General features: G+C 35.9%; 1 protein-coding gene across 20 annotated transcripts in view; it reads right to left on the reverse strand.

The window, feature by feature from the left end:
* The window catches only part of nrxn3a (neurexin 3a), a 759,351-nt gene that overhangs the window by 656,985 nt on the left and 86,244 nt on the right, over positions 1–16,122 (reverse strand). For all 20 annotated transcript variants that reach the window (XR_014625664.1, XR_014625665.1, XR_014625666.1 and 17 more), the window contains one exon: positions 428–631. Coding sequence is in view for 14 of the 20 variants with exons in the window: in XM_084392521.1 (XP_084248647.1) it covers positions 428–631 (204 nt within the window). In the remaining 6 variants the exon portion in view is untranslated. The remainder of the gene's footprint in view (positions 1–427; positions 632–16,122) is intronic.

Raw genomic sequence — 16,122 nt, forward strand, 5'->3', positions numbered from 1 at the left:
TTTTATAAATAAACATATCCATTGGTTTGCATCCATCAAGTTCTGAATAAAATTATAAAATAAAGTACTATTTTTGAAGGTCTCTCACAAGTAACCCTACTGTGATATATAATAGTATATTACTTGTACAGTAATATAAGGTCATACCGCCCAACCCTCAACATCAATTAATAGCCAAAATTTGAGTTAAATTTACAATCAATTACTTACTATAAAGAAAACTATCAATTCAAACTCAACTTAATCAAATGTCTGGTGAACCATGCAAATAAAGAAAAACAATAAAACAACATCTTAATATAATATCTTATTAATGAATGTAATGATGATGGATTCAGGGGAGGGTGGGGCTGGAACGATGGAAAGAAAGGAAGAGAGAGAAAAAGAAGAAGCACTGCATCCTGAAGGAGGGGGTTTTATACAATACCTAAGTTGACCGTGAGTTTGACACGACTGCCATCCAGCTCTAGTCGAAGAGTATCGGCAGAGTCGCGTGAAGTGGTGGCCATGAGCAGGCCATACGCCCGCTGAGACATGAAGCGAAGGGACACGTCCTCCGCTTCAGTGTGCATCACGGTAGGCATCACCACTTTCATGAACATGCTCCCATCATAGCTCAAGATAGACGCCTCTGTGGACAAAAGAACACAAGATCCGTGTTTAGACGTAAATACTGTAAATGTAAAAACAAACTTTTCTTCCAGGACAGAAAACAAACATTGCGAGAGGACAAATACGTTTTCTTAAAATGGCTGAAGTTTTTTTGGAGTGACATCTTAGACTCACACAAAAAGACGTGAATGACAATATAATAAAACAATTTTAAAATTATACATTTTATTGGACTTTCAGCATAACCAATGCCAAATTGTACCCCTACACAATTTTGAAATACCAATAGACTGCATGGTCAAGGTGATGGCCATCAAAAAGAGAAGTCATCTTCCTGGGAAAACGCTTGACTAAAACAAAGCACATTGAGTTTTCCTACAGGTTTCGATGAACTGGCTCAACAGGTAAATGAACAGATCTCTCCTGCCATCTGCATTTTCAGCAAGCTGCCACACAGCCAGCCAGCCAGCCAGGCACACCGCTTGGACAGGACTGATGGACGCAGCGATGCCCTTTCTCTCCAGCCTCAGCCTCTGACTGTCATTCATGCACCGCTGGCCTGAAAACACTCCATATGAAAGTATTAGAAAAGCCAGCCAAGCATAAAATGTCTGCTTTGACTCTACAGCATGTAGGCAGAAATGGCAGCTAGTCTGGGCAGGTTTTTTTTTTTTCCTGAGATCAATTGTAGAGGTCACTGAAAATCTCATCTCAAGAACCTCAGGCTAAATATTTTTGAGAAAACCTGTGCAGCACAAGATATTTAGTTTTAGTTACAATATTCAATGAAGGTCAAAAGTTGCTCCAGATAAAATAATACAATATATAAAAGTTTGGGGTCAGTTTTGAAAGAAATTAATGTTTATATGCAGCAAGGATTTATTAAAACTAATCAAAATTGACAGTAAAAACATTTATAGTTACAAAAGATCATTTGCTCTGTAATGTTTTGTAACCAAGGTTGTTAAAAAACACAGACATGGCAGATTCGGACAGGTTTCAAATAAAGTACGTCAGTGACAACTAGTCCTGTCTCCATAGAGTGGTGCAGGGATGACGTCAGAAACAGAAAAAGTTTCAGAAAGGTTCCCTTGAGATTTTCCTATGTTTTTTTTTAAATGTATGTGTAAAAAAAGCCTGTTGTAAACATAACTTGATACTTTGACGTTTTGTTCTACAACATGTGCGAAAACGCACATTTTGAAGCAATTATGTTTATCTTTGAAACCATATGTTTCTTATAAGTAACTAGATAAGACAGTTTGAGTATGCAGTTTACTTTGTAGAACAAAACATCAAAGTATCGTCAAGTTACGTTTACCACAGGCTTTATTGTAACTTTTATTTTATTTTATTTTTTATTAAATTAAATTAAATTGAAAAACCCCATAATAACACCGAATAGGAGAATCTCGAAGGAACCAACGGCGAACTAGATGTTAGACAGATATCGTGATGTATAATTATAGGATTGTCTAGCAACATATTGATTATCGCAGAAATGCTGTATTGTGATATTATCGATGTATCGTGTCGTATCGTGAGGTACCCTGTGATTCCCACCCCTAGTATTGTTGGGGCATTTTTTCTTTGTACAAAAGTTAATAAAAGGCAATTTCACTGTCTAGGAAAAATCATGGTGATTTTGTCTCAGATACATTTCTCAAAAATACATAGCAGACTTCATAAAATCAAAAAAGTAAATACAATGATCACACATTTCAAGAGAAGTTCAACAATAAATGCTCATTTAATCCTCAGCCGTGAAAACTCTATCCTGAACACTTGCATTCTAAATACTGATGCATAGAAACCGCTGACAAACTTTACAATTACACATCGATCAATATGTTATTATGTGCAATTAGTTGCTTTTCAAATCCTCCCTAGGGCCCCCGCCAATTTTCATTTTACACCCGGCATACTAAGCAGAGAGTGGGAGAAAGAAATCGAGGTCGAGCGGCCATCAGTGAAGAAAAACAGATAAGTGGGGCTAACCTCTATAGTATCTGATGATTAACTCCGAGTGAAAGCAAATCAAAATGATTTTGTATCAACGTTATTGAGTAGCGAGCTGATGCGGGTGGACAGAAACATGGCGTGGAGGATGTGACAAGAGTGAAGGGGGAATGAGCCACCAGAAATCTTCACAGGGTGGCGGTGTTTCTCAATAAGGAGCCGATGTTACACAACAGCGTCCGGCAGCCATCTTGAGAGACTCACTTATGAGATTTATTTTACTACTGTTTCCTCTCAAAGCATTTCATAAATCCGTCTCAGGGCACATGAGGGCACTCATTCAGTGTAAAGCTTTTTCTCTTCTTTTAGCAGGGATAATTAATACAGTTCTTATGGCTGCATAAAAATGCTGTGCACACTCTACATTTCGGTATATTAATTAAGGAGATCTTTTGTTTTCCTACGTAAATAATGAACACAGAACTTATTCAATCACATGCCCGAATGAAACACGGTTCATGAAAGTCAAATGAGCTGCAAAAAGCATTACTCATGGGAGAGGCTAATTCAATAAACAAAGGGCTTTAACTGACATTCCATCTCACTAATTGATGAATGAATAGATGGAATGTTTAATCAGAATTGTTTTGTTTTTGTTTAGTTTTTTTCTCTCTGTGCTGCTTCTGAACCTTTGGATATGCATTATCGTTCACAAACAGATATTGCACGCATTTGACTATTTGTGCACGTTCAATGAGATTTGCAAATGTGTAGTTTTGGGGTCAGATTTCAAGCAGTGTCCCAAAGTGTGACATGCTAAGCTCCATCTAAAATGATTTTTAAGCAACATTTTTGTAATTGTTTTATGTTTATTATGGATGTATTTTTTACTTAATAAATCACACACACACACACACACACAATATATATATTTTATGTATATATAAGTATTTATACTTATATATAAAAAAAACATATAAGTCTGCTTAGGGTCCAAAAAGACTCTCACCAAGAATGCATGTCAAATTTGGCTAAATAAACACTGCAGGAATAGTTATTAAGTTAACTTCAAAAAAAAAAAAAAGAACATTAAAATGTAAAACATGCCTTGTTGGCCTTGCTTGAGGCACCAGCACCACGTTTGTGTCATGACGTTTCGATAAACCCGAATGGCTAGCGCTCTGGAATACAAATGTATTGATTTAGCTTCTAATATTGAGTGAGCGCAGGCTGCTTAATTAAGGTGTATCTGTGATATGATCTATCATCATCATCTGTGCAGCACAGAGGGATCAGACTGACCTGTACTGAGCTCTGTCTCAATGACATAATGAGAGAAACATCAGACATAAAAGGCAATCAATGTTCATTAAATTGTCAGTCTTCCTGCTGCTCACCAGCAGACGACGAACTCTAAACTGAAGATGACAAGGACATTAATGTAGGCAGCAATTCAACCTTCAGTCTCTGCTGTGAGGCAGAGACGTGCAGAGACCATTTGGTAAGCAGTGCCTCAAAACAGAGCAGCTGTTGCCTCTCTTTTGCTGTTCGTTTAGACTCTTTAACCTTTATCAGCTCCTGTGGAGCCACATGCTGCAAATGAAGGTGTAAAGAGAGACATTTTTTTATACGTCTGCTATAGCAGTGCGGCGTCCAACTGCCCAATTTAGGTTTTCGGGAAATTCCTGATGACATTTCATCAACCATTGTGAGCATGAGTGAGATTATCATTATAACAGTGGCCAATTCAGGTGTATTAATAAATGTTAACTAATATTCAGAGTAATATAAGTTAACACAAGTCTGGTTTGGTGAAGATGAACCAGCTGTGGGAGTACCTTAGACAAAAAAAAGTTTAGGAATCAGTGTCCAATACAGGAACATTTTATCTACAGTATGAGAAACATCTATTGGCTATCACAGTATTTACAGCAAGTTAAATAGATAAATATTGGAGAGCTCTCCACTCCGAAAACTGGATATTCTCTGCTTTTGTGGACGAAACTATGTAAAAACTAAACTAAAACCTTTTACTAAAACCAAATCATTCAGGAAATTGTTCAGTGCATGTTTGTAATCAAACATACCTGCAGGTGGCCACTGGTTACACCCACACAAACGGTCACACACATGTTAAATAATGTGTTGCAGGTGTGTGTTCTGTTCTATATTAAATGGGCCCCGGAGCAAAATTGTGAAAGCTCCGACGTTACCGTTTTTGCTGTCAGTACTAGAGAAATTACGAAAAAACACGTAGGCCTATAGAGGCTATATAGAAGTTATCAAATTCTATATTGCCAGCCGTTTCTATATGCGATAATATTAAACAATTTGTCTGTGATGCAGTTTTGCTATTCGCAATCCAGAAGAGAGAGAGCTCTCTCATGCGGAGCTACAGCGTGCACAACACGAAAGCCCCTACTTAATGAGTGACGAATGACGATGGTGGAGAGGACTAAACATTTGAACGTCTGGTTACATGTTAGGCATGTGATATTAATCTAATTGTATTTTTTATTTCGATTTTGGAGGTAAAACTATTAAAAACTAGCCGCGTTCCGTCTAGCGCAACTTCCTTCCCTTCACAGCGGTGTGCTGTCATTTCTCCTTAAAACCCAAACTTAACGTCAGAATCAGCACAATCGGTAATTGTTGCAAAATCCAGTCTCTACTGTCTCTACTCTACGTGACATGCCTGATAATAAAAAGAGCTATCAAAAGCACAATAATCCGTGCAAAAGACACTGTTTCCAAATTCAAGGCGGCTTTTTGTGTGTGCGCTCCGAAGTCAATTATACTTTAGGCTTCGTGTGCGCATCTGACCGATCAAATACACACAAAAATATGTCAAAATAACGGTATATGTCTTAAATGGGCGTAAATAGTTGGGAGAAAATATGATGTGTATTATTAGATCTGCAAAATGGCAGCAGTCTAATAAACCTGCTGACAATTGTGCTATTTTTGTGAATCAAACAACAAAAGGCAAAGAGAAAATTACTCACAGCTCTTGAATGAATAACTTTAGCTTTAATAAGCATTAATCTATCAATTTATACAGTGAAAAATTGGCAGTGTTATTTTACAGTGTTTATATTTCTTTTGTAGGCCACATTACTTACCTGAACAGTAATGCTAGTAGACCTTCCAGAAATTAAAGCACTGTTTATTTCATTTGTATCTTTGTTTTATTGTATATTTATTGTATTTATTTGACCATTTGTTTGTACTTTGTTTCTTTATTCTTATTGTATCATATCTTATGTATATATATTTAAAAAAAAAGCCTGCTCACCGGTGCACTTATAGATGTTTTATATTCGTTTTATTCAAACATTGCTGTTTCTTTTGCTAAATATATATTTTAAAATTCATAATATAAAGCAAGGTTAATCATTTCTTTCTTTTCTTTCTTTTAAAAAAAAGAAAAAATATGCCAAAAAGAACCAATAAGAATATTGTTACAGGATCGATAATAGTAGAAATATCATTAAAACCATATGATACCCATCCCTATACCCGAATGATGCCAATTGCAGTCTCTAACACATGCTTGAATAAGAGGGACAGAGAGAAACATTGCATGTGATTTTAGGTCACTACTAGAATAGTATACATGAAACAGAGTCACTTTCAATACGCAATATTTTGTAAGGTTTTTCACAGCACAACTGCTTAACAATCATAAACCAATCAAAACCCAGGCTTAAATTACAGGCTGTCTATTTGGTATTTTACATAAGTCTTACAGTACATAAGATAATTTGAGTAAAATTAATCCATTTTCTCTCTTACATTGAGATTCATTTTAATAGTTTAAATTCAGAAATACTATTAATAATTTACTTAACATGTAAATCTGCTCCGCATAAGAAATGAAGCACATTCTGTATGCACAGCACCAAACAGGATAAATATCCAGAAAACAGCATCTGTCCTTAAAATGTCCTCTATCTCTCTAGGTTGACCATCACAGATCCTTTAATATTTCCCCTCATGTGCCACTAGATGGCAGCAGATGTCTTAGGATGTCAACATGTTATTAATGCAGTGATTTAAAGGGTTGCACAACCACAATTAATGTCAACTGACATTAAACACAGAACATTAAAAGAATTACTGCATGGACACTGTAAACAGTTTTAAAGATCCATTACTGACTGTGAATAACCAGCATTATGAAATGTGCAAGTTTCTTAAGTATCCTCCAAAAACCCACTTAAATGTGCAAATCAGTTCCCAAGCTCTGGTGGGCCCAGGAATGGTTTATAGTGAAACCCTGAAGGGGGCTTCTGACACCCGCAGTTGCCATAAATAGAGAATCGTAGCAATACTGCAGCAACAATTTGAATAATTTAGAGCCGCCCTTGAAAGAGGAGGACCAAATACAGTTGACACATCCTCCTCCACGTGCCTCTCTGCTCCTCCCAACGCCGACACAAAAAGATTTACTCTGTTCTGTTTCAGCCGTGATTGTGGAAGCAGCTTGCGGACCGCTCTCGTCTGCGCTCATTTAGCTTCAGAGCTGGATTAGAAACAGTTCAATAACTCTCCTGCCACTGAAAATAAACTGTTTTCAACCGCAGAGCCGCACTGCTTACAGCAAACCCACAAGCCCTCCATGAATCCCTCTCTTCTTGGGTTTCTTATTTTACTGCAGATAGTAGAGAATAGCAGGGAGAGGCCCATAGAAATCACACATTTCTTGTAATGTTTATTATTTCTCCTTGATAGCAAATAAAATTAAATGTAGAGCTAACAAACTTTTCTCCTGACATTTAACGTGTCTTCTCTGGAGTTTGGAAGACATTTCAGAGTCACAAACTGTGCTCACATATGCCAAGACATCAAAGTCTGCAAGTGCAAGACTTCAATATGAACTGAAATAATTCTCATCAAATTGTTCAAATTCATTCAATTTTGATATCCAAAGTAATATTATATCTCTGTACGCTTACTGTAAGACAAAACAGGGTCTGACTGGTATATAATATATATATAGAGCTGGTAAGTCCCGCCCCTTCCGCTAACCCCACTGGACCTCTAGGTTGAAAAATCGTCAATGCAAGTGAATGTGAGAAAATAATTATTTTCTGGTCCCGTTTGAATTTTGCCATGAATGTGAACATATGTTGTCTGTGAATTTTTTATATAATTTTTCGTGTGAAGAATGCTACAATTTAGCGGGTAGAAGTTTGATACGGTTAGACTTTGTGTGAGAGCACTTTGTGGACTACAACTCTTCGCTGCTTTCGACGCGATTAAAAGAAAGAACAGCCCATTTGGTTTGAATGGTGACATTTGGGTACAAAACACACAGGCATCTCGATCTGTCTCCATTGATTATCGCAGCATTAGCACCGTGATTTGACAAGTGGAGGGAAAATGTGTTATGGGGTGACGTCACATAGGCGACATGTAGTCTTTCTCGTTACGTCTTTTCCACAACTGCTAGCCAAAGAATCATACAATATACTGTCAAACTCGTAACATGAAAAATTATATACAAAATTCACAGACAACATATGTTCACATTCATGGCACAATTCAAACGGGACCAGAAAATAATTATTTTCTCACATTCACTTGCATTGACGATTTCCACTTGGGGTTTTACGGATGGGCGGGACTTACCAGCTTTATATATATACAGTATACTATATATATATATATATATATAAATAATATATATTTAAATTGGTGCCAATGCAACTATATCTATTATGGGCACATATGCTAGCTGCTATGTCATAGTTCCCATGTTTCTGGTCTCTCTCTCTCTCTCTCTCCCTCTCTCTCTCTCCCCACTGTGCTCTCCTTCCTTGTCCTTTCATGGCTCATTTAAATTGTTCTAAGGGAAGAAAGCAGGAATGATAGTGATTGGCTTAGATTACTACAGAAACAGTGGTGTAACATCCTGATTTCACCCGACGAAGGCCCTCGACGTACAATAATTCATGAAGGTTTTTGAGGCTGCCAACACCTGCGATCTGAAAATTCAGCAGGCCCGTGAGTGTCTACTAAGAGCATGTTAGGTGGATTATCGTGGGCCATCACCTCTTGCTCCTCTAACCAGCTGTGACGGGGGGGTGGGGGGGGGACCTCGGCTGTGTGCCTCCACGCATGGAGAGGAGGGACAGAAAAAACACGTTGATGTAAAATGAGATATTGTGTGGTGTGAATGCGAAATGATGACTAATTTACATTGTGTCAGCTTGAATTTGCAGTGCGATAAAACACTATTTAAATGCTCAGGACTATTCAGTGACGTGAGAGTCAGCTTAAACATTACAAGTTTGCTTACGAGACACTACGAGTCACCATAAAGTCTGGTCCGCAGTCTATTTTTTTTCTGAAAAAGAACTATAACAACGGACAAGAACAGATTTATGACAAACATGTAGTGACTAACCGCAGTTTTTTTTCCTTTTAAACTTAAATCTGAAACCAAATATATCTCCATATATATAGAAAAATATAAAGGGGTGCTCAAGGATGTCAAGTTTACATGCTACATCGTAATATCACTTAACTATTAGGTCAGAGATGTTAATGATAATTACTACATGGATGTTGTATTAGCTAAAATAAAATAGAAGGAGAAGGAAGGAAAGAAAGAACAGATATATTCTCTCTTTTGGCTGTTTGCTGTCTGTGCTAAATTGAAAATATTAACAATATTAACTGTTCCACAGTCTGTTCATTTCAATAATCACTCAAGTCTGCATGACATAAGTGTTCAGAGACAAAAGCAAACAACAATAACAAAAATTGGAAGGAAACATGCTTCCATTTGCTCTGAAAACTGAAACAAAATATTGTTTCTGCCACAACAGAAAAACAATTAGTTGCTTTCAGATTCTTCTGTGCTCATGTGTTGTCCTAAATCACAGACTCAAACAGACAAAAAAGAGCAATGTGATTAGCTCAGAGCAACGGAAATTCATGCTAAACTGCAACATTGGTATTATGGAAGATGGCAGACTGAGATAAAGTATCTTGTCTTTTAAATTTCTGCTCTGTTTATGCATTTATAAACCTGTTTCCTGTGTGTACGGGTATATTCTGTCATAATTCATCAGCAGACAAACATTCATTTTCATCCTAAATACAAAAGTACAATATTTCATATAGCATATGTGGAGGTCTTTATTTAAATAATAATAATAAAAAAATGGCCACAGTCAGCTCTTGATAAACTTTATTTTAAGATATTTAGTGATTCTAATTAATTCCTCTAGCTCACCACTTTTGATTAGTCATGATGAACTCTCAGAAATGAGTTTTAATCCTGATCTGTACCAGAAGAGTTCTTTGAAATCTACTAAATAATTCATAAAAATCCAGGTCTGATTACCTGTCCAACGCAAAAAAAAAAAAAAAAAAAACACTTCAAGACCTAAGGAGTTTAATCAATACTTTAATAATGTATGAATAAGGATATTTCATTAAAAGATGCATGCTGTGCTGCCATAGACTTTGGCCAATCTTAGAAGAATCATAATTATGCTGCCCATTTAAAACAGCCCTTTATGGACATCATAAGTAGTAATAATAATAAAAGCTATGTAAAAAAGGCCCATTCATAATACAAAACAGGAATGTATTGTAAAAAAGACACAATGTAAGAATAGAGTGAGAAAGGGAAAATAAAGAGTGAGAATGTGAAAACTCTTTGACAGTTTGAAATATCCAATATCCACAACTGTCAAGGAAAGCAACGCTATCTCCCATTTCCTCAGGCGATGGCGGAGACCACCTCTCCCCTCTCGTGATGGAATGGCATGTTTTGTATACTCTTGTTGAACACTTTCTATTGATGGGGTCTGATATGTCAACACGCTGATGCATCTCGCAAAAGAACGAATCATTTTTACCCGGTCCTAAATAAAGAGCTACACAAAGGCAGGCACAAAGTTCCCGTCTGGATAAGCTTGTGTACCGTGGCCAAATGAATGCTGTTGTTAGTGCTTCACTGATTGGCTATTCAGCATGATTAGAGACTTTTCAAAGAGATGAATGATAGAGAGGGAAAATCTGCAGAATATGAAGCTGTGAAATCAGGCAGATTGCTGGGGATGGGGGAAGATAACAAGGCCTCGGGACCACGAGGGCGGCACGTTTTGATCGACTGCTGTGAAATCTTATACTGACGTGTTTACCCCTAAGACATGACTTGAGTGTGGATCCAACGTCCAAGGTGTCTGAAAATATGGGCATGTACATGTGTGTGGAATCATGTGTGTGCGGAATAACGTGTGCATTGTGCTACTGATGGACATGAGTACCCTGAAATGACAGCAATGATCGATCAATAACATGCATTGTGTCGCTAAAATTAACACTGATCTAAGACCAGTGAAACACAAAGCAGCAAAATGGGCACTTCTAAATCTTCATAATTGTTCTTAACTATATCTATAAAATAATATTTACTTTTTAAACACTTAGGGCCAGATTTACTAACAGCTTGTGCCAGCGCAAACCCTCTTTGGTGTTAAAAAAGGATTTACTAAAGACACAGTGGAAAAATTAGCAGTGAAAAGGTGTGGACACAGTTATTTTTGCGGCTGACCTTATTGCATATGCATCTGTAGGAGTTTCTCTTTCGGACGCAAAATTTTTGGGAGGAGAGTGCTTAAATGCGCCATTATTTATGTCTTAAACCAGACGCTAATTTATGCACCTCTTGGTAGATTGCGTTGGGCATCATGGAAATGATCCGGCTGCGTCTGTGTTCTTTAATTTGAGCGTCGTCAGTAGATCACACGGTAGATGCATATGGATTAAGCAAATTGAATCTAGTAATTAAAGATATGTATGTTGAGCAGGTACTACAGACGAGGCTTCTGGGTATCGAAGTCGACAACTACTTATCATGGTCCAAGCACATCAGTATAGTTGTGCGCAGGATGTGCAATGGTCTTTTTATGGTGAGAAGGTGTTCTCACAAGCTGCCTTTTAACATGAGGGCAGATGTTATGAAATCACTTGTTTTGTCACAGTTGGACTATTGCTCAGAGGTTTGGTCATGTGCTGCTGTGACACATATAATAGATTTACAAATGGTCCAAAATAGAGCAGCGCGATGTGTACTTCAGTGTCCATTCATAACTAATGTGAACTGGATGCATGACACACTGTCCTGGCTAAAGGTAAAAGAAAGATTTACAGTTTCCTTGCTAAATTTAACAAGGAACATTATTTTAACTAAATTACCAAAAGTACTTTATCGTAAGCTATGCTTTAGTTCTGATGAGCACCATTATGCCACTAGACATGCTACAGAGGGTAGGTTTATACCCAAAGTAAAAACAAATAATGGAAAGAGAACTACAGTATGTTGTATAAAGCCACACTGTAAAAAATTATGCAGGAGGGTGTTAAATTCAACCTGTGCAAATCAGTTATATTTTACTTAAGTATATTAGTTAGCAAGAAAAATATATTAAAATGGGTACATTCTAACTACACTACCTATTTATTATCAGTAATATCGGCAACCTTAAAATAATGAGTAAAACATACCCCAATGTATTAGTTCAGTGGTCGCAAATTGCACATGCGCCAACTTCAACGTCCAGGCGGGAATCACGGAATTCAAATTCAACGTCTTATAGCTTCGAGACCACGAAGCTTTGAGCTCAAGGTAAGTTTTGTTTTGTTTGTTATTGTTGTTGTTTATCGTGTTGATATAACATAACGCATTTGTTAACTTATTTAATGGTAAGATTTACTAACTGTACCAAAAGATTTGTGTAATGTGCTCACTTCTGTGTCGGCGCGGCCATAGACAGTATGGGCGCGGCGCCACAACCATAGCTGAGGATGGTCGATTTCGCGTAGTTCCAGGGTCATATACACATGCAAATGCGAGTGAAAATCTACATTCATGAGTAAAATATTAGTGTTATGTACATGGCTGAAATTAGTGAACAAAGAGCAGCGTGCATTGCATCTGTGTTTGACAGAGAGAGAGACTGTTGACGTCCTGAGGACAGAGTAACGTTAGGCGACCAAGGCAAAGTAAAACTGTTTGTGGTTTGCTGGATGATTAATTTTAAGGTATCCTTGCATTTATATGATGATCTCTGTGTTAAAAGGGATCAAATCATAAAGTACTTTTATTATTGTTATTTTTTATGGTGACATGATAATTATTGTGTGCATTTCTGTTGGGTTCTTTCACTTAATGCATGTCAAAAACGGTAAGTTAGGCTAGTTATGTTAATATATTTGGGCAATTTGTGCATGTTTTCGCTTGGGTTTGAGATGTGATTAATTCGTTATCCATATCCTCATTTAACGTACACAAAATTGTTCACATTATGCTAGCATATCACCTAGCTTTAACTGCTGCTCTCCTCTTTTGATTTTGTATCATGCAGATCATATGTAATTATGCATCATCCAATAGCAGTGTTGTTGTTTTTTTTAAGCAAGATGCAGCTTACAGTGATTTAAGCCTAAATGCAGTTAATTTATGTCTTGATTAAATCTATAATCAAAAATTAATAATTAAAACATTTCTTACTTTCTTTTTCTTCCACAGAAAAATCTTTATGAAAACATTTGAAGACCGTGCAAGAAGAATATTATAAGTTCAGCCACAGACTGTTTCATCCCATGAAGGCGTTTATTTTGAATGGGAAGTGTTGAAGAAGTTTTATAACGTAAGTGGTAAAACTTTACAATAAGGTTTCATTTGTGTTAACATTAGTTAATGCATTAATTAAGATGGACTATTAATGAGCAATACAGTATTAATCTTTACTAATCTACAGTCGTTCATTGTTCATATTAGTTCACAGTGCATTATAATGTTAACAACTTTTTATTATAATACTTAATTGATAAATGCTGAAATTAACATGAACTAAGATTAACCTAATAAATGCTGTAGAAGTGTTGTTCATTCTTCGTTCATGTTAACTAAAGTAGTTAAAGGCTTAGTTCACCCAAAAATGAAAATTATGTCATTAATGACTCACCCTCATGTCGTTCCAAGCCCGTAAGACCTCCGTTCATCTTCGGAACACAGTTTAAGATATTTTAGATTTAGTCCGAGAGCTCTCTGTTCCTCCATTAAAAGTCAATGGACGGTATAATGTTCACGTCCAGAAAGGCAATACTTGAAAAGACGAAAAAGACGGAAAAGACGTGAACAGTATACCGTCCATTGACTTTTGATGGAGGAACAGAGAGCTCTCGGACTAAATCTAAAATATCTTAAACTGTGTTCCGAAGATGAACGGAGGTCTTACGGGCTTGGAACGACATGAGGGTGAGTCATTAATGACATAATTTTCATTTTTGGGTGAACTAACCCTTTAAAGTGATAGTTCAACCAAAAATTAAAGTTATGTCATTAATTACTTGCCTTCATGTCGTTTCAAACATGTAAAACCTTCTTTTATCTTCAGAACACAAATAAAGATATTTTTAATGAAATCTGAGAGATTTCTCTCCCTCCATTGACAGTCTACAACCACCCCATTGACTCTTCAAAAAGTTCATGAAGAGATTGTTAAACGAATCCATATGAATGAAGTGGTTAAGTTAAAATTTTCTGAAGAGAGATGATCCGTTTTTATGATAAACATTAAATTTAGGCTTTTCTTCACATAAACATTGTTCAGCGAACAAATAGAAGCTCATTGGTTCTTACTGAAGCTCAAACATGCTGTGTAACAGGAGAATGAACCTCATTGGTTCTCGCACATCAAGGGAACATGTTTGAGCTTCCGTTTACCACAACTGATGTTGAGTTGATGAATGTTTATATGTGAATAAAAGCCTATATTTAATCTGTTCATCATATAAAGTGATTGTCTTTCTTCAGAACATTTGCACTAAACCACTTAATTCATAAGGATTAGTTTTACGATCTCTTTATGAACTTTTGAAGCTTCAAAGTGGTACAGTAGTTGACTGCAAATGGAGGGACAGAAATCTCTCAGATTTCATCAAAAAGATCTTTATTTGTGAACGTAAGTCTTATGGGTTTGGAACGACATGAGGGTGAGAAGCCTAAATGATGACAGAATTTAAAGTTTTGGGTGAATAACCATTTAACTAATGTTAACTAATGAAACCTTATTGTAAAGTGTTATCACGTGAGTGAAATGAAGTTGTATGTCGCTTAAAATTGGATGTTGAATAACGGTTATTTTTTACCTACATTAATTTGTGTTAAGTTTATAACAAATTTAATGTTTGTTTGTATCCATATTACATGTCAGTCCATTAAGGTAAATGAGATCTGTTTGAAATAACAAAATGTGAGAGAGATTTAAGACTGTTGCTTTTAATGTATATTCTGACTTCCCATTATTTTTTAATGGAAAGTTTTGAAGATGTTATATGATATATGTATATGTTATATTGTATGTTATATGAATGTAAGAGGGCTCTTTTATAGTTCCTTTGTTAGTTTGAAATGTTTGCTTTTTGGTCAATAAAAAAGTAATAGATGAAATATCCTGTGTCTGGCCATTTTTAGGTAAATTTAACCATCTCTGAATAAGTAATGTTTAATTATTTCTATTGACTTATTATTATTAATAAAAATTAAGTAGATGGACTTTTGCCTGCTAACAATAGAGTAATTATTACTCAGTAATTAGTTGTGTAATGTATTGAGAAATATTAGGTAGACTTTACCTAATTTTGTTTAGTATGTCATAGCCATTAAATGTAGGTATTCTTTATTAAAAAATATGGGATGAAATCTACCCAAACAAAGTGAGTGCAAATTGTTACCTCAATTTTATTGGGTAGATTCTATAGGTTTGTTTTTACAGTGCATGTCCGGTTGGAACACTTTGCCTAGAGACATTGTTAATGCGCACAGTAAACATCAGTTTAAAGTCCTTTTAAAAAGGCATTTGTTCATAAATTAAAATGTATTGCGAATGGTAAATTGTTATTTCACTATAAATTCTTGCTTACAGTATCATGATCAAATTGTATTTTTGTAACAAAAGATTATTTCATATCTTAGAATTATGACTAAACTAGGTCTGGTGTATATGGGTGTGTGTTTGGATTTGTATGTAGGTATGTGTGAGTAGAGGTGTGGTGTTTTTAATTGCATTTGTGTTTTGTTCTGCAAAATGTAATGCATTGAATATTGGTGTAAAAGTCTTGTAAGCGGTATGTTGGATTGTATCGACTCCAGGAAGAGTAGCTGCTCGTGTGCAGTGAAATAAATGAAATGAAATGAAATCACACATAGAACTTTCCACTCACATCGACCTTTTTTTTAAATTGCGCTCTCACGCTAATTTGCCCTGTTTATTAAATATATAAAAATTTACAAAACACAAGTTTTAACTTGACATATCATTTTAACGCAATCCAAGAGCACTAGACCCTAAACAAAAGTTGAATGTGATGGAATGGTGAAAGACATGTTTTTTTTTGGTTTTTGGATAAATGCATTTGCAGCTGCATGAATAAACGAATGTAGATCTTTTTTTATTTTTTATTCTCTGTTTTGTTTTGTGAATTTTGCCATGAAATTATATATTCCAATCATTGTGCATTTTA

The sequence above is a fragment of the Rutilus rutilus genome (genome assembly GCF_951802725.1).
Source record: "Rutilus rutilus genome assembly, chromosome: 21".
Lineage (NCBI taxonomy): Eukaryota > Metazoa > Chordata > Actinopteri > Cypriniformes > Leuciscidae > Rutilus > Rutilus rutilus.